Consider the following 17,940-nt stretch of genomic DNA (forward strand, 5'->3'; position numbering starts at 1 on the left):
TGACGGTGCCTCCTTCTCGTTTTGGCCTGCCCTAGGACAGACAGAGGATGTGCAGTTGCTCCTGCACCTTGGGGCGGACCCCACCCTGCTGGACCCCCACTCCCGCTCCCCCGTGGATGTCCTGAAGAGGAACAAGAACTTCAAAGCTATCAAGAAAATCAACAGTCACTTGGAAAAGCTGGCCCCGTGTTCCAAGGACTTACCAGGTATGGCTTCCAGTGACTTCACTTTTCGGGGAGATAAAACTGGTTCTGTGATATTAGATACAAATCAGTTTACTTTTCTTAATATGCATAGATGGAAACGAGACCCTCCCCAATCTTCAGAAAACTTGTTTGCATGTTTGGAAGGATAGACTAAGGAAACTTTCATTTAGAGAATGTCTGCGACATTCTGAGAGCTTCACCAGGTCCGCCTTTGGACAGTGTGAGTGATTTTTTTTCCATGCACGCACAGAGGGAAAATGAAGAAAATTCCGACAGAACCGGAGATAAGAGAGATCCAGCCTACTCTTCCGACCGTGTAGAATACAGTTAGAGCTCCATATCTTGATTTGTTAATTTGAGACAGCGTCTCGGCTGTATGAGACCGAGTTCTTGGCTGTCCCAGCCCCACTTGTTGAATTTTATCTAGTTATATTATTTGTATCCTTTCCATTCTGTCCCTTAACTCTTAAGTTTTCTGTGCTCCATCTATAGATCGCTGCTAAAAACTGAAACCCAGTAAATACCGTATGCATGGTTTGTAGATCATGTAAATGTTACTTTCTATGAGGAGGAGGATGGTTGGACTGTAGAACAGGAAACGCCACCAAATGTCCCCAAAACTTTGCTCTTTAAACACGATACTCTTCAAGCGTCCCAATTTAATGAAACACCTTTTATTTTTCCTTTGTGCTTTTAGTTCTTACACTAACATTTAATTCTTGTGACTCATGTTGTCCTCTTGGATTTCTCCCTTGCTCTGCCAAAGTACCTACTGAAGTACAGTAAGCCCTCGGGTTATCAACGTCCTTACGGACAACTTGTTCTTGGCCTTTAATGTTATGTAATTTGCCTTCTCTTTGAAACGACTGAACCAACCCCTACTCACAACAAATTCTTCATCACAGTCACCTCCACTTGCTGCACCTGCAGCTTTTAAATCCCTGGAAAGGCTTTGAGGCTTTTCTTGCACGAAAGTAAGGCTAAATAAGAACCGTAGGTACCTGTTCTGACTTAACTACACGTTCTTTATAAAGACACACTCAGGAAGGGATCGGCCTTGTAACCTGGGAACTGCCTGTAGTTTTTTTCACAGAGGGACAAGGGTAATAAATTTACATATCTGAAAATGTCATCGTGACTGATAATTTGGCCGAACACAGGTATCGTGATTCACCGATGACAAGCTGCACTTTTTCTGAACATTTTCTTTGAAATGGTCTTTGTCACATTGTCTTCGAAATTGGGATGTATCCTACCATCTGTGGCGTGTCATAGTTTAACTGGCAGCTTTTCTTGTGTGTCCAGCAGTTGGTGGCATCTTAGATTTATGAAATACACTCTACAACCTTGTCTCTCACAGTTTTGAAGATACTATTCCATTGTCTTCTAGCCTCTGGTCCACCTTATTGGAAGTCTGATGTTAGTCTCGTTTTTTTCCTTTTTAGGATTTTCTCTGTCCTTGGAGTTCTGAAATCTCACTGGGGTGAATCTAGGTGTGGGTCCTTCTTCTTTCTTCTTGCTTGGTAGTTACTGGCCCCGTCAATCTGTCTTTCTTAGCTCAGGGAAATTATGTTCTATTTTGTTCCCCTCCATTGTCTTTCTCACTCTGCTGTTCCTCTTACGCGGATGAACTTCCTGAATTTATAATCCGTGTTTACTTTTGCCTAGTGTTTTCTGTCTCCATTTTTCTTCCCAGATCTTTAACTTGGCCTTCGGCTTTTCTATTTATAATTCAGTTTAACCATTGCATTTATCTGGGAAATCACAGTTTTAATTTTTAAGAGCTCTTTCTTCTTCTTTGATTGCTTCTCACATGTAGCAGCTCGTTCTTGTTTTATGTTTGCCACATCCTCTTGAATCACACTCGAGAATATTAATGAGTTTTGTGTTTTTAAAGAACATCCTCCCTACTTCCCTGGATTATTTATGTTTCTTTTGGGGTTAGTTGATTCATTTTCTCACTTCTCCTTTGTGCTAATGCTTTCCCCTAATTACCTGCTAGGAGTCCCTGCGTGGTGCAGACGGCTAACACGCTCAGCTGCTAACTGAAAAGTTGGAGGTCCACCCAAAGGTGCCTCAGAAGAAAGGCCTGGTGATCTACTTCAGAAAAATCAGCCATTGAAAACCCTGTGGAGCACAGTTCTACTCTGACACACATAGGGTTGCCGTGAGTCAGGATTGACTCCACAGCAACTGGTTTGGTTTGGTTTAATTACCTGCTGGTCTTTAGATAGTTTCTACTTATGAATGAGGACTGAATTAATTAGGCTTTACTAGCTGGTTAGTGTGCATCTTCCTGCAGTTACCTAGTCGTGTTTCTTTAGGAGTACTCCTTCCCCTGCACAAGAGATGTGTAAGTGGGTGGCAAGTAGAGGGCAGCCTGTCGAGGGTGCGTCAGGGCTGGGGCGGGAGGCCATCTGGCAGGCTGGAGATCGTGGCAATGGACAGAATAAGGACAGATTTACCTGGGGGAGATTGAAGCTGCTTTTCGTTTGCCCCCTTCCCGTTTTGCCATCAATTTACTTGTTGTTTTAAGCATCTTCTGTCATTTCCTTGAGACTGTGGGAATGAGGCGAGAGAAATGTGTTTGTGGAGCTTTCTGTCCTGCACGGGTGTTCTTTTGAAGCCATGACGTGTCATGACGAGTTTTGAAACAACCTCACATTTTAAGGAACTCTGACTTCCGCTCTAAGATGCTGTAATTAATAATAAACCTTTGTGAAGTGCTTTCTGGGAACTTACGGCTGTAACTCAGTTTTAGGATGATGTCCACCCACTCTTTGAGAAATGGAAACTCACCAAACAAGTTTCTTTGCCCGTGAATTTCCAGCTTTTAAAAGAACAGCAGTAAAAAAGGACTACTAGTTAACTGGTGGGGAATGGCTGACTTGTTTGGAAATGTAGCTTTCATCAATCCCAATCTCAATGTTTGGAATACTGTGTATTTGTATGTTACATTTAGTGTTACGTCTTTAGCCTAAGCTGTTCATTTTTGTTTAGTTTTTTTTTTTAAGTTCTGATTTTTAATTCTCTTGTATGATGAAATCTTTGAATGCCTGCTAATCCTAAAAACACCTCACCTTCTGAGACAGAGTTCTCGCTCTCCCTTCTTCTCTCTCTCTCTCTCTCCTTCACAAGCTGAGTCTATGACTCTGGTTTGGAACCTAGAGAAGACTCTCACTGGAATCACAGCTTGCCCCCTTTTTAACCTGTCAGAGTCCAGCTGTACTCACTTGCCGGGAAAGCAAACGTATGCTGTTCCAGACCTGGCTGCTCGGTTCTCAGGGGGGCTGGTGATGTCACTGGGTGCAGTCAAGCCTAGAGCCCCCAGGACTCACTGGTACATTTATTGGATGTTTGATTAACTTTAAAGTTTTCCCACACCATTGACCTTAAAGGCTTCCTTGCCACCTTAGGGGAATACACTGAAAGACCATAGGGAAATACTGAGTCAAAAGAGCAAAAGGAACTGCTAAAAATTGAAAAAGAAGAGACGACAGTTGCCTGGGAGGGCTAGCAAATCGAAATCTTTCTATATTTCTCAAGGTACTTCTAGCGGTGGACCCGTTAATAGAATTCATTGTCTGAATACGATCTCTGTATGGAATTAGGTACTGAATATCACTGTTCCTTTATGTATTCCTAGTGCTGTGAGAGTTGGGAAACCCTGGGGGCGCAGTGCTGCAGAGCTCGGCTGCTGACCGAAAGGTCGGCAGTTCCAATCCACCAGCCGCTCCTTGGAAACGCTCTGGGGCAGGTCTCCTCTGTCCTCTAGGGTCGCTAGGAGTCGGAATGGACTCGAGGGCAGTAGGTTTGGTTTTTGGTTTGGTGTAGAGGTGTGTGCGCACGTTTCGATTCTGAGGATTTGCTGTTGCACAAACCTTAAAACCTACAGTGGGACTGAGGGGTCTTTTAGACCAGCGCCATCCATTTCTGTGATGATGGAGATGTTCTCTCTCTGCTCTGTCCGGTAGGGTAGCCACTAGTCACACCGAGTGTGCTGTAAGCACTTGAAATATGGGTGGCTCAAGAAACTTAGGAACTGAATTTTTAATTTTCTTTAATTAACTTTAATTTAATTTAGTGACTACTATATTGGACAGTGCAGTTTTTCGACTTTAGCCCCAGAAAGGTCTTTCCAGAGCAGTAGCCGAGAAGACATTGGCAGAGAGAGTCAAACGAAAGGGCCCCGGGCTTGGGAATGAGGCTGGATCCACTTTGTTTTTATGGACCTTAGTTCCCCCCACCCTCACCCATTTCTGGGCCTCATGGAATCATTACCTTAGGGGCGAGCTGCTGCCAGGGGCTTTGTACCCTTGTCTGACTTGATAGCTGTTATTTTTTACATCTGTGGACAATAACGAGTTTCTTGCATCCTTCAGAAGAACAAATACTCCAGCATTACAGACTAGGGTAAAAGACCCTCACTCCCTTAGCTCTTCCTGGAGTTGCTGTCCCGGTTTTGATGATCATGGTCGTGATGGTCTCTGGATGGGGCAGCTTTTGGCATCTAACACCTGTTAAACCTGTCGCCCTCCCATCGATTCTGACTCTTAGCGACCCTATAGGACAGAGTAGAACTGCCCCACAGGGTTTCCAAGGAGCAGATGGTGGATTCGAACTGTCGACCTTTTGTTTAGCAGCTGAGCGCTTAACCACTGTGCCACCAGGGCTCCTCTGGCATCTAGCTGATAAAAATTTCAGCCTGAGAAATGAAGGGTCTTGCTGAAGATTTCTGCTGCTCTCTAACCCAGTGCTTTCTCCGACTTCAGTGTGCACCTGAATCATTTGGGAGCCTGTTAAATGCAGATCGTGGTTCAGCAGGGCTGGGATAGAACCTGAGATTCTGCATTTCTCACGAGCTCCCGGAGAATGCCAGGGACCACACGCTGAGAAGCAAGGCTCTCGTCCTAAATGGTGAAGGTGATGTAACTGTCTTTACCGACATCTCACAGCCACCACTAGATGGCAGCATGTCCACCTCCGTTGCCACTCAGTTCTTTCCCCAGGACCAAGGAGAACGCGATTTGAGCCTTTGTTTTTCCCACAGTTCTTTGTGATCAGCTCCCTCTGATTCACTAGGACAAGGCTTTTTAGAGTGAGCTCAAATCCAAGTCTCTGAAGACCTTTGTCTCCGGCCCTCCAGAGGGGAGCCAGCTGTGTTTTGCTTTCGGCTTTGCAGCATCTATCAGACCCACTAGCATAGCTCTGGGTACACAGGAGCCTTTTCTATCTGTCAGTCTCCCCAGTGGAAGGAACCCAGGACTCAGGCTGGGATTTGTCACCTTTGCGTCCCTGAGCACCAACACAGGGTGTAAATACAGGCATGGATATTGACTTGAAGGATGCCCACGATACTTTTTCCCTTTTTATAAAAGCAACATGTTTTTCTTTCAGAAAATTTAGAAGACGTAAAACCAAAACCTGTTGCCATAGAGTCGATTCTGACTCATAGCGACCCTACAGGACAGAGTTGAACTGCCCCATAGGGTTTCCAGGGAGCACCTGGTGGATTCAAACTGCTGACCTTTTGGTTAGCAGTCGAGCTCTTAACCACTGCACTGACAGGGTTTCCTTAGAAGGTGTAGGGAAGGAAAAACAAGAAAATATCAATTCTCCACGAAGCTACACTTCCCACTCCAATTAATATATTTGTGATTTGGTCATTTAGTTTTATTCTGTACATTTATAATTATACATTTTTGTTTTCTTTTACGAAAGTGGGATGGGTATAAAAATTTAAATTGTTAGGTTGTGTGGGATAAAGCTTTACCAGTTTTGCCCTTTATAACGTGAAAGGAAGGTTTCGGGCAAAGAAGAAAAATCTCTTTTTGAAATGATGTATTTCTATTGTCTAATACTTCTGAGCAGTATTGCAACTGCAGGAGATAGATGTCTTTAGTTTTTAATTTAATTGACAATCTGCTTATATGTATCTGCTATATATGTTCATTGTAGAAAATTCGTAAAAATGAAATTTTATTGTATTATAATTTATTATAATTACACGTTGGCATATTTTTATCCAGTCTTTATTCCCCCAATACTTACATAGTCATCTTTTTAAAAAATCTAACTGTGATTAAGATATATAAGCAACTTTGTATTCTGATATCTGTCTCTTCTTAAGCTTAGGAAGAATTTAGGGAAAAACCCCCAGAAAAGTTCCGAATACTGAACAAGGCATACGTAGTCTTCCCGCTCAGGGATTCCGCTGTCAGTGTCTGGGCACATTTCATTCTGTACATTTTTGCATTGCTAATATCACTCTCTGATTCCTTCCCTGATGTCTCGCACTTTCTCTGATCTTCTGTCACTGACTTCTTAACTAGTGTGAACCACACAGTCAGGCATTTGTTACACATCTGTACCTAATTGCCTCTATTGTCACACTTAGTATGTTCTTGTTCAGTTTCAAGTGACTTTTGCACAAAACTAAGTTCCCTGGGGGAAGAATGATGCTTCCAGAAAGGTTTTAAAGGCACAGGGCAGAGAGGCCAGCAGCAGACTCTCATTGTAAAGGAAATCCCTCCTTTACCGAGAGTCCTACGTTTCTATCCTGTGAGTTTTCACTGTTTCTGAATCATCACAGGTATTTTAGGATGAAGGTGGGAGGGTCCAGGCCAGGAGTGCTAGCCAGATGTTGTTACACCAGACACGTGTTTTCTGTCTTAGAGCGAGCTGCTAGCTCAGGTGCTGAGGGTTTTCCGTTTTCTCTTCCCTGGAGGATGATGCTACTGTGCACTCTGCTTCTTTCTGCCTGGCACTGGCCGATCTCTTGATTGCAGGCAATAAGCATTTGCCCAAGAAGTTGGGTTTTGGGTGTGTGTGTGTGTTTCTGGTCTTCTTACTCAATTTGTTGAAGTGTGATCCAGGTGTGGATCAGAAGATGTAGTAGATAGTGTTGGCCCCTGCCTGGGTGCCCTCGGATCCCTTTTACCATGTCCGTATTCTCCCTCACCTTGGTGTGCTTTCACCCGGAAAAGTCAGCCCCTCAGGCTTGTCCTCCAACAGTGTCTTCGGGCTGATGAAGCCTGCTTTGTTCAGGCTCCTTCAAACAGAAGTGCCTGCAAATTAAGATCCTCCCAAGGCAGCCTGCAGAGACTTGGTGGCGCAGTGGTTAAGAGCTCGGCTACTAACCAAAAGGTCGGCAGTTCGAATCCACCAGCCACTCCTTGGAAACACTGTGGGGCAGTTCTGCTCTGTCCTGTAGGGTCGCTGTGAGTCGGAATCGACTCATGGCAGCGGGTTTGGTTTTTCTGCGTGGGTATTCAGTTCCTATGGGTATATACCTAGGAGTGGGATTGCTGGGTCACATGGTAATTCTACGTTTAAGTTTTTGAGGAACTGCCGCACGGTTCTCCACGGCGGCCACACCATTTTACGTTCGTACCAGCAAGGGATGAGGGCTCCGGTTTCTCCACAGCCTTGCCTGAACACCATCAAGCATTTGTGGACTTGGATGATCTTGGCTGAACTCTTTCACGTCTCCGAGGCCTCAGTTCAAACAACTGGGCTTGACTCTCTCTGTTCTGTGTTGTCTCTTATCTGCCAGCAGGCTAGCTTGGACGTATTCCCATGGCAGAGGCCAAGGGCCCAAGAGAGCCGATAGAAGGTACACAAGGCCTCTTGAAGCCCAGGCTCAGAACTGGCACAAAAATTACATCCGCTCCATTTTACCGGTTACGGCAAGTGACAAAGCCAGGCCAGAATCAAGGGAAAGGGAAATGGACGCCACCTCCCCACGGGAGGGCCTGCAGAGTCACGTTGGCAAAGCGTGTGGACTCATGGTGGGGGTGGAGATGTGGTCATTTTTGCTGTCTACCACAGCTGCAACTCTGTATTCAGAACCGTCACCTGGCGTTGCTTTGCAGAGGCGAGCAATGATGACGGGCCCGTCGACGAGAGCGAGATCTTCCAGAGAGCCTGTGAGCAGCTCGAGAAGTGCATGGACTCAGGAAACCGGTCATTACGTAAACACTTTCCGAAGCAAGACACAGTTCAGAGGTTCTTGTGCCTCCTTTCTTCTCTGCAAGGTAACATTTGTCACAACATTCAGAGGTGTTAGAGGTGACGTATGCTCATTAGAGCTCTTTTCTAATATGCTTTTACAAGTTAAATTTAAAAAAATGACAAAGGCAATACGTCTACATGTAGAACATTCAAAGAGTGTGGAAGGTTCTTGAGTGAGAAGTCTACCCCCCACCTCTGAACCTCAGTCCCTAAGTCCCATCCTCAGAGACAATTTGTTACTAATTTCTTACGTATCCTCCTAGGATTGCTCTTTGCATATTCCATCATTTTTAAAACACTAAAGATATTTCTCTCTTGTATAACCCAAAAAAAAAAAAAAAAAAAAAAAAACCCGTTGCTGTCGAGTCGATGCTGACTCATAGGGACCCTATAGGACAGGGTAGAACTGCCCCTCAGGGCTTCCGAGGAGCGGCTGGTGGATTCCAACTGCCAGACCTTTTGGTTAGCCGCCAAGCTCATAACCACTGCGCCACCAAGGTTCCACTGTTTCCCTGGTGCTTAAAAATACTGGTCTGAAATCTGTGTTAATTATGTCCATGTGTGTTGGAGTTGACTAGAAATCATATGAACCTTTTTTGGTGTGTGGTCTGTTCTTATTTTTGAAAGAAATTCCTCCTGACCGGGTCTGCAACATTAATCGCGACTGTGCCAACGTCTTCATCAAGTTCTTACTGGGAAAACAGAAGTGGCCCGAAGTCCTGCTGCTGTTGACGGGCAAAGCGAGTGGGGAACCACCATTCAGAGACTGTCTCATCAAAGACTGCAGTCTCTCCGACCTTGACCTCTGTGCCATCATCCCACACCTCAGCGGCTGGGACCAGCGGAAAACGCAGCTCCTGGGCTGCCTCATAGACAGTGGAGGTGAAAATGCTGAGATGATAAACATTGGGAGCTTGTCCGGATGGGGGGATCCAGGCAGCTGCCCTTCACAGGATCTTTCCCTTGCTTTTGGAGACTCCTTAGAATCCTGCCTTGTTCTCTGCCACCGTATCTTCTTGCTTTGAGACAGTAACAGAGGATTAACGCCCCGTTAGTCGGTGGTGAGGGTCCCGGGGTGGTGCAAACAGTTTGCACTTGACCGCTAACCTAAAGGTTGGCCGTTCAAGCCCCCCAACAGGCCTGGTGATCTGCTTCCATAAAGATTACAGTCAAGAAGACCCGAGGGAGCAGTTGTGCTCTGTAGCACGGGAGGGTCTTGCCCTGCAGGAACTCTGCGTTTTTGTGACTTCCAGTCACCACTGCTGTCCTCTCTGCCTCTGTTGTGTGCTCTGGTGTCTGGTGTGTGGAGGCCCTCTTCTCTGGTGTGTGGAGGCCGTCTGCTCTAGTGTGTGGAGGCCCTCTGCTCTAGTGTGTGGAGGCCATCTGCTCTAGTGTGTGGAGGCCCTCTGCTCTGGTGTGTGGAGGTGCTCTGCTCTGGCGTAGCCACACTGGTCATTTCCTCCTGACCTCTGCCTGGACTTTCCCCGGCGCTTGATGTGCTGTGTGCGTCTTTGTCACTTTTGGGGGCCTTCTTTTCTAACCAGCGGATTGGAATTTGAGATGCTTGTTTTTAAAGCAACAACCAAATAATCGGTGGGTGGAAACATCTGCTGCTTTAATCAGGATGATCACACGTGGCCAGGTTTGTGTCTGGAGTGTGCAGACGGTACTGCTGGGTGGGATTTTATTTTAGAACCAATTTAGAAACATCAGCCATCTCCTGCCCCCACCCCCACTACTGGCACTGCTAACTGTGTGGTCTCGGGTATGCTCTTCATGCCTTTGTCTCCTTGCTTATAAAATGGGAATGATGGTAGTTTCTATTTCTTATGGTTGTTGTGAATATTAAATGAGCTAATGTATGCAGGCTCTTGGATGAGTGCCTTGGCTGTGTGGTTTTCTGCTCACTTTGCCATTTGAGGGGAAGTACGCTTCAGAATGGTGGCATAGTGGTTAAGAACTATGGCTGCTAACCAAAAGGTTGGCAGTTTGAATCCCACCAGCTGCAACTTGGAAACTCTATGGGGTAATTCTACTCCATCTTGTAGGGCTGCTGTGAGTTGGAATTGACTCAACGGAAGCAGGTTTTTTCCTCTACCCTTCATAAGGAGTGACACCATGTTGGTCCTTGTCTCTTGAAGTGCCATAATGCAAAGCCTTCAGGCGTTGGCTCCACCCAAGGCTTTCAGGAGCTAGAGAGGAGACCTTCCATGATTTATTTCTTCAAACTCATTCTTCCTGTGGTGTATTGCTTCCTTTGCCTGGAAACTATGGCTGCTATGGAATTCCTGTTTTAGTCTTTGATTCAGTACATGTGTATAGAGCTCCTACCAGGGAGAGTGCTAGGAACCAAGGCCTCAGAGGGGATGCATGGCTGCCGGAGACGTGCGTAGTAGGGCTGCTGATCCGTTAGTGAGTGAGCTCGCCTTGCCTTGTGGAGGAGGCCGGGAGCCTGCAGCAGAGGTGATGCAGGAACCGAGCTCAAAAAAAAGGTGACATGGGGGTGGAGAGGTGTCAGGGAGAATGGCAACTGAGGGTAGCCGTACATTCTGGGGTAGAAGTTAGTAGAAGCAAAGAATGTAGGAAGCATCACCCATTTCCTGGGACCAACCATGTGTCCAGTATCATATTAAGCCAGCATTGGAATTTTAATGGTTCCGACACTCTGTCCTCACTCTAGAGGAACGCTAACGGTGGAAACTATGCTCTCTGTGGTGGGACAAGGGGGCCACTGGAGAGGTGGGAGGGACAGGGTCCATGAACGGGGTGCTCAGAGGAGCTGGGCTTTTACCCTGAGGGTGCCAGGAAACCTCTGCCTTCCAGGACGGTTGGTGGTAGGAGGGGCTTGGAAGTCGGGATCAGCATCAGCTCTTCCCTTGGAACTAAATGGCAGAAGCTGTCCCTCCCGCCTCCCAGGCCGTGCCTCTTCACAGGGATGTGGCTCACTGGGTCCTTCTCTTCTGTCTTCCCCCAGCTTCGCCTGAGGGTCTCCAGGAGAACAAAGAGAGCCCCCTCACCCTGTGCCTGAAATTCAAGGACTTCGAGTTGGCTTTTCTTCTCTTGACCAAGGGTGCAGCCCCCCACGGCGTTTCTTTCGCGGAAGGCGATACTCCTTTGCATGCAGCACTTCACATATTTTTAGATGTAAATGGTAAGCTCTTAGTTGGGCAGCGGTCTTCTCCTTGAGGAGGAAGCTGGATGTTAGAATCGATGCTGTGTTTTTGGTCTTTCCTTTTGGGAAAACCAATGGTCTGAAAAAGGCTCATTTCTTGGCCAGACCAGCCCGTATGTCCTGGCCTGTCATGCACAGCTTCATGGAGGAAGTGACCATCGTGGTGAATGGTCAAGGTGGACTAATTAAGGATTCCTAAGTCCCAGAGTTGGATGCTGGTAGCTGACAAATGCTTTCTATTTATTTACACCTTTTTGAAGGTCCTGACAAAGGATCTTGCTGGAATGTTATAAGGTTATTTCAGAGTTTCCTTGGCACGATTGACATTTTGGGCTGGATAATTCTTTGTTGTGGGGTGTTGTGCTATGATGTTTAACAGCATCCCTGGCTTCTAGCCTCTTGATGATAGTGGAGTCCTCTCAGCTGTGACAATCAAAAACGTCTCTAGACATTGCCAAATGTTCCCTGGGGGACAAAATTTCTCTTGGTTGAGAACCACTGGGTATCAAACACCCGGGGACATTCCATGTTCTGAGATGCCCCTGGTTGGCATCTCTTTCAAGCCCAGGGGTCTTCTGGCCTCTGAGAAGACTGGCCCAGCACTCACAGGGTCTTGTTTGTGTCTTTCAGCTGACATCGGCTTTAGCTTCCTCAGCCACCTGTTGGACCTATTCTTGTCCAACCCCACCAAGTATGACTACCTTAACCCCAACGTCCAGGATGGCAACGGGAACACGCTGATGCACATCCTCTTCCAGAAGGGCATGCTGAAGCGCATGAAGAAGCTGATAGACCTGCTGGTGAAGTTTAACATCAACTTTAACTTGAGGAACAAAGAGGGCAAAGACGCACGGCACCGGATCAAGAAGAACGACCCTCTGCTCTTGGCCTGGAACAAAGCTCTGACGGAGAGCAGGCGGAAGAGCCGACAGGACTCTGCCGCTCACCTGGGGAAGCTCCCGAGGCCTGCCACCCCAGGCCGTACGTCTCAACCCAAGTCTCAGGGTTCATTTAAGTCGTTGCCATGTGACGTCACTGCCAACCCCCAGCCAGAAGGAGCTGGGGTCGCTGACAGTTGGGAGATCGTCCCTGATGCCCAGGTGGCAAGGCAGGAGCCTGAAGACTTCAGGCCATGCTATCTGAGAGACCGTCTCGTGCAGGACATCACGATTTTGATTCAGCGGGTTGAACTGAATACGTTCCTCCCAGAAGATTGTCCTCAGTGTGCCGAGCCTCTGGTGGCAGGAGCAGGCACGGAAGTAGAGAAAGATGAGTTCCAACAAAGCCCAGATACCAGGAGCTCTGACCATACTGGGAGCAATCCTGTCCCCGCTGAGGCAGAGGAAGGACATGCTCAGGCAGGCCTTGGGGCCACACAGCTCATTCCTGTTGTTAACAGAGGGACAGAGGACAGCAAGGACCAGGAGGACTGGAGCATGCAGGACATTGAGACTTGCCTCCAGGACTTTGATAACATGACCTGGGAGATCGAGTGCACATCAGAGATGCTGAAGAAACTCTCAAGTAAGGCAATGACCAAGGTCATGAAGAAGAAGATCATCCTTGCCATCCAGCATCTGGGGAATGGTGAGTGGACCCAGGGCCTGCAGAAGCGGCTGAAGCACCTGAAAGGAAAGATCCGGCTCTTCGAAGCCAAGCTGGACAAAGGAGCCCGGATGCTGTGGGAACTGGCCATTGACTTCTCGCCTCGATGCAGTGAGAGCCCAGAGAAGATCATCACCACAGAGCAGAACGTGCAGTCTGTGGACAAGTCGGGACAGGTCTACACGGAAATCATCCGGATTTGGGACATCGTCTTGGATCACGGTAAGCTGTCGGACTCCATCAGGGCCATCTGCAGCGCCTACAACCGGGGCCTGTCCTGCATTCTGCGAAAGAAGCTGAAGGGTATCGACAAAGGCCAGATGTCTGCCAACATGAAAATCCAGAAGCGGATACCCCGCTGCTACATGGAAGACACAGAGGCAGAGAAGGGCAGGGAGTGCATGGATCCCGAATACTTCCCCCCGGCCAGCGCGGTGGAGACAGAGTACAACATCATGAAGTTCCACAGCTTCAGCACCAGCATGGCCTTCAACATCCTCAACGACATGAAGGCAAAGGTGGAGTACCCATTCCGGGTGGGTGAGCTCGAGTATGCGGTGATCAACCTCAACCCCAAGCCGCTGGAGCCTATCATCCTCATTGGGCGGAGCGGCACCGGGAAGACAACCTGCTGCTTGTACAGACTGTGGAAGAAATTCCACGTTTACTGGGAGAAAGCTGAGCAGGCAGGGAGCCCACTGCTGGCCAAACAGACCTGGTTGAAGAGAAGATTGGAAGTAGAACCTGGCAAAGAGGGTCCAGGTTGGGAGGAAGAGGAGGAGGAGGAAGAGGATGAGGAAGAGGAAGGTTCAGTTGAAGCGGAAACAGTGGACAGCATAGATGAGGAGCAGGAGGGCGACACTGGTGTGGAGGGACCTGACACGGAGCTGGCTGGAGACGGCCAAGCAGAGGAGCTCTGTGTGCCAGATCATGCCCACCAGCTGGAGCATCTGCATCAGATCTTTGTTACCAAGAACCACGTCCTGTGCCAGGAGGTACAGAGGAATTTCACTGAGCTTTCCAAGTCTACCAAGGCCACAAGTCACTACAAACCCCTGGAGCCCAATGTTCACAAACTCCAGGACCTGAAGGATGAGAACTTTCCTCTGTTTGTCACTTCCAAGCAACTGCTCCTTCTGCTTGACGCTTCTCTGCCTGAGCCATTTTTTCCGAGGAACGAAGACGGCAGCTTGAAAAGAACCATCGTAGGGTGGTCCACACAGGAAGAGATGACCATCCTCCATTGGCAGGAGGATGAGGAGGAGGTGGAGGTGGACAGGGACAGTGATGAGGAGGATAAAACTGCAGAAGCACGCACGAGTGACAGTGACCCCCGAGCATACTTGACTTTTGAGGTGTTCACCAACGAAATATGGCCCAAGATGACCAAAGGAAAAACCTCCTACAACCCTGCACTGATTTGGAAAGAAATAAAGTCTTTTCTGAAAGGGTCTTTTGAGGCCCTCAGCTGCCCCCATGGAAGACTTACTGAAGAAGCATATAAGAAATTAGGGAAGAAACGGTCCCCCAATTTTAAGGAAGATCGGAGTGAGATCTACAGCCTCTTCTGCCTGTATCAACAGATCAGGTTCCAGAAAGGTTATTTTGATGAGGAGGATGTCCTGTACAACCTGTCCCGGAGGCTGTCAAAGCTCAAGGTGCTTCCGTGGTCCATCCATGAGCTCTATGGCGACGAGATTCAGGACTTCACCCAAGCCGAGCTGGCACTGCTGATGAAATGCATCAATGACCCCAACGCTATGTTCCTCACTGGGGACACAGCCCAGAGCATCATGAGGGGCGTGGCCTTCCGCTTCAGTGATCTGCGCTCCCTGTTCCATTACGCCAGCAGGAACAACACGAACAAGCAGTGCACTGTCCGGAAACCCGAGAGGATCCACCAGCTGTACCAGAATTACAGGTCCCACTCGGGTAGGTCCAGCTTGGGTGCGCCTGTGGGGCAGGGTGCTTGGGCACTGACCTAGGGCTGCTTTTGAAGCTGTGGGCTTGCTTTCATTAGGCTTTTGCAGCTTGAGTAAGGACAGTATTTTTGTTTGCCAACAGATTCATGAACAAGAGACCTTATGGTTTCTGCCACTACTCACTCTTAAGTTGGTAATTCAAGCTGTAGCTGGATAGAGATGTACCTTTAGCTACCTTTAAGTATCTTAAAGAGTTTGCCATGACATGAAAACATTTCAGGGGAACATTTACACTGTTTGAGAACTTTGGTTGAAGCACTTTGGAGACGCCTGTTTATTCTATAAAGTAATTGTAAAATTACTGTTAATAAATCATTGATACTTAAAGCAGCTTATTTCCTAAGGAGAAGCAAAAAAAGAGGGGTGGGAGGTGGTGGGAGGTAGGTATTTAAATTTAGGTAGATCTTCAATCTGTCTAAAATGTGGTTGTGGTGTGACCTAATTTCCCTTTTTTCCATATGGATAATCAGTATGTCAATACCATTTACTTCATAGTCCTTCCTTTTAACAAACACATGTTCAACATCCGTTCAGTTTCTAGCTCGGGTGTGCCCTTTGGCTGTGCCAGGTACATGCGTAGCAGTTCACATATATTTGTAGTTACTGTTAGTTGCCATCGAATCAATTCTGGTTCATCCTCTGCCTAATCCTCAGAACAGTCCTAACGCCAAAAAAACAAACCCTTTGCCATCAAGTAGAATCTGACTCATAGTGACCCTTAGGACAGAGTAGAACTGCCCCATAGGATTTCCAAAGCTGTAATCTTTACTTGGAGGAGTCCTGGTAGTGCAGTGGTTAAGTGCTCCGCTGCTAACTGAAAAGTCAGTGGTTTGAACATACCAGCCACTCCGCAGAAGAAAGATGTGGCAGTCTGCTTCCATAAAGATTACAGCCTTGGCACCCCAACATTACTGGCACTAATCAAAAAAACAGAAAATAATAACTGTTGGAGAGATTGTGGGGAGATTGGAACTCTTATGCACTGCTGGTGGGAATGTAAAATCATCCAACCACTATGGAAAACAATATGGTACTCCTTTAAAAAGCTAGCAATAGAAATACAATACGATCCAGCAATCCCACACCCGGGAATATATCCTAGAGAAATAAGAGCTGTCATACAAATAGACGTATGTGCAGCCATGTTCACTGCAGCATTATTTACAACAGCAAAACGATGGAAACAACCTAGATGCCCATCAACAGATGAACGGATAAACAAACTATGGTACATACACACAATGGAGTACCATGCAACGATAAAGAACAGCGATGAATCTGCAAAATATTTCACAATGTGGATGAATCTGAAGGACATTATGCTGAGTGAAATAAGTCAGTCACAGAAGGACAAATACTGTATGAGATCACTATTATAAAAACTCCAGATAAGGTTTACACACAGAAAGAAACAATCCTTGATGTTTACGAGGTTGAGGAGGGTTGGGAAGGGGAAATCATTAAGTAGATAGTAGATAAGTATTAACTCTGGTGAAGGGAAAGGCAGTGCACAGTATAGGGAAGTCAGCACAACTTGACCAAGGCAAAGTCATAGAAGCTTCATGGACACATCCAAACACCCTGAGGGACTGAGTTACCATGGCTGAGGGATGAGGAGGTCAATTGGCATACAAAAGTTCATAAATAAAATGTTCTACATCCATCTTTGTTGAGTAGCGTCTGGGGTCTTAAAAGCTCATGAGCAGCCATCCAAGATACATCTACTGGTCCCATCCTGTCTGGAGCAAAGGAGGATGATGAAAACCAAAGACACGAAGGAACTGTTAGTCCAAAGGACTAATGGACCACAGGTACCACAACCTCCACCAGCCTGAGCCCAGAAGAACTAGATGGTGCCCGGCTACCACCACCAACCACTCTGACAGGGATCACAATAGAGGGTCTAGGACAGAGTGGGAGAAAAATGTAGAACAAAATTCAGAGTCACAAAAAAAAAAGACCAGACTTACTGGTCTGACAGAGACTGGAAGAACCCCCAAGACTATGGCCTTTGGGCACCCTTTTAATTGAGAACTGAAGCCACTCCAAAGTTCACCCTTCAGCCAAAGAGTGGACAGGCCTGTAAAACAAACAGTAACACATGTGAGGAACATGCTTCTTAATTCAGTCATGTATACAAGACTGAAAGGGTAACACCTGCCCAAAAACAATGATGAGAAGGCAGGAAAGGAGAGAAATAATGGACAGATGGATAGGGGGAACTGGGCTGTGGAAGGGGAGAGTATTGACAATGTCACAAAACAATTTGTATATAAATTGTTGAATGAGAAGTTAATTTGTTCTGTAAAGTTTACCTAAAGCACACACACATACACACACACACAAAAAAAAGATTTATAGCCCTGGAAACCATATGGAACAGTTCTACTCTGTCCTATAAGGTTGTTATGAGTTGGAATCAACGCGATGGCAGTGGATTTTTTTTGTTTAATCTTTACTTAACCACTTAACCACTGCACCACCAGGACTTCTTAAACAACCCTACAAGGTAGGTATTATTCTCGTTTTACCTAGGAGGAAACTGAGGCAAGAAGGCTTAAATAACATGCCACCAATGCCAGAATGCTTGCTTTATGGTTTATGGCTTATTCACCTCCTATGCCCTACATAAGGAGCCCTGGTGGTGCAGTGGTTAAAGTGATTGGCTACTAATGGAAAGATTGGCAGTTTGATACCACCAGTGGCTCCGTGGAGAACGATGTAGCAGTCTGCTTCTACAGAGATTTACAGCCTTGGAAACCCTATGGGATCGCTATGAGTCAGAAACAACTTGATAGCAGTGGGGTTTTTTTTTTTTTTTGGTATGCCCTACATATGTTCATAAACAATTATGTAGTGTTATTTTATGTGTTTAAAAACTTTATTTAATGGTATTGTGCCAGACAAAAAGTATAAGGTGCCTGGGAATAAATCTAACACTGTGCAAAACATCTGGGGAAAT

The 17,940-nt window shown here is 46.7% G+C and overlaps 1 protein-coding gene across 2 annotated transcripts in view; it reads left to right on the forward strand.

Moving 5' to 3' along the window:
* Window positions 1–17,940, forward strand: part of TRANK1 (tetratricopeptide repeat and ankyrin repeat containing 1) — a 68,167-nt gene that overhangs the window by 9,186 nt on the left and 41,041 nt on the right. For both annotated transcript variants that reach the window (XM_023732231.1, XM_023732232.1), the window contains exons 4-8: window positions 36–206; window positions 8,081–8,242; window positions 8,847–9,101; window positions 11,194–11,370; window positions 12,022–14,928. In XM_023732231.1, coding sequence (XP_023587999.1) covers window positions 36–206; window positions 8,081–8,242; window positions 8,847–9,101; window positions 11,194–11,370; window positions 12,022–14,928 — 3,672 coding nt within the window. The remainder of the gene's footprint in view (window positions 1–35; window positions 207–8,080; window positions 8,243–8,846; window positions 9,102–11,193; window positions 11,371–12,021; window positions 14,929–17,940) is intronic.

The sequence above is a fragment of the Trichechus manatus genome, unplaced genomic scaffold (genome assembly GCF_000243295.1).
Source record: "Trichechus manatus latirostris isolate Lorelei unplaced genomic scaffold, TriManLat1.0 scaffold00049, whole genome shotgun sequence".
In the NCBI taxonomy this organism is placed as follows: Eukaryota; Metazoa; Chordata; class Mammalia; order Sirenia; family Trichechidae; genus Trichechus; species Trichechus manatus.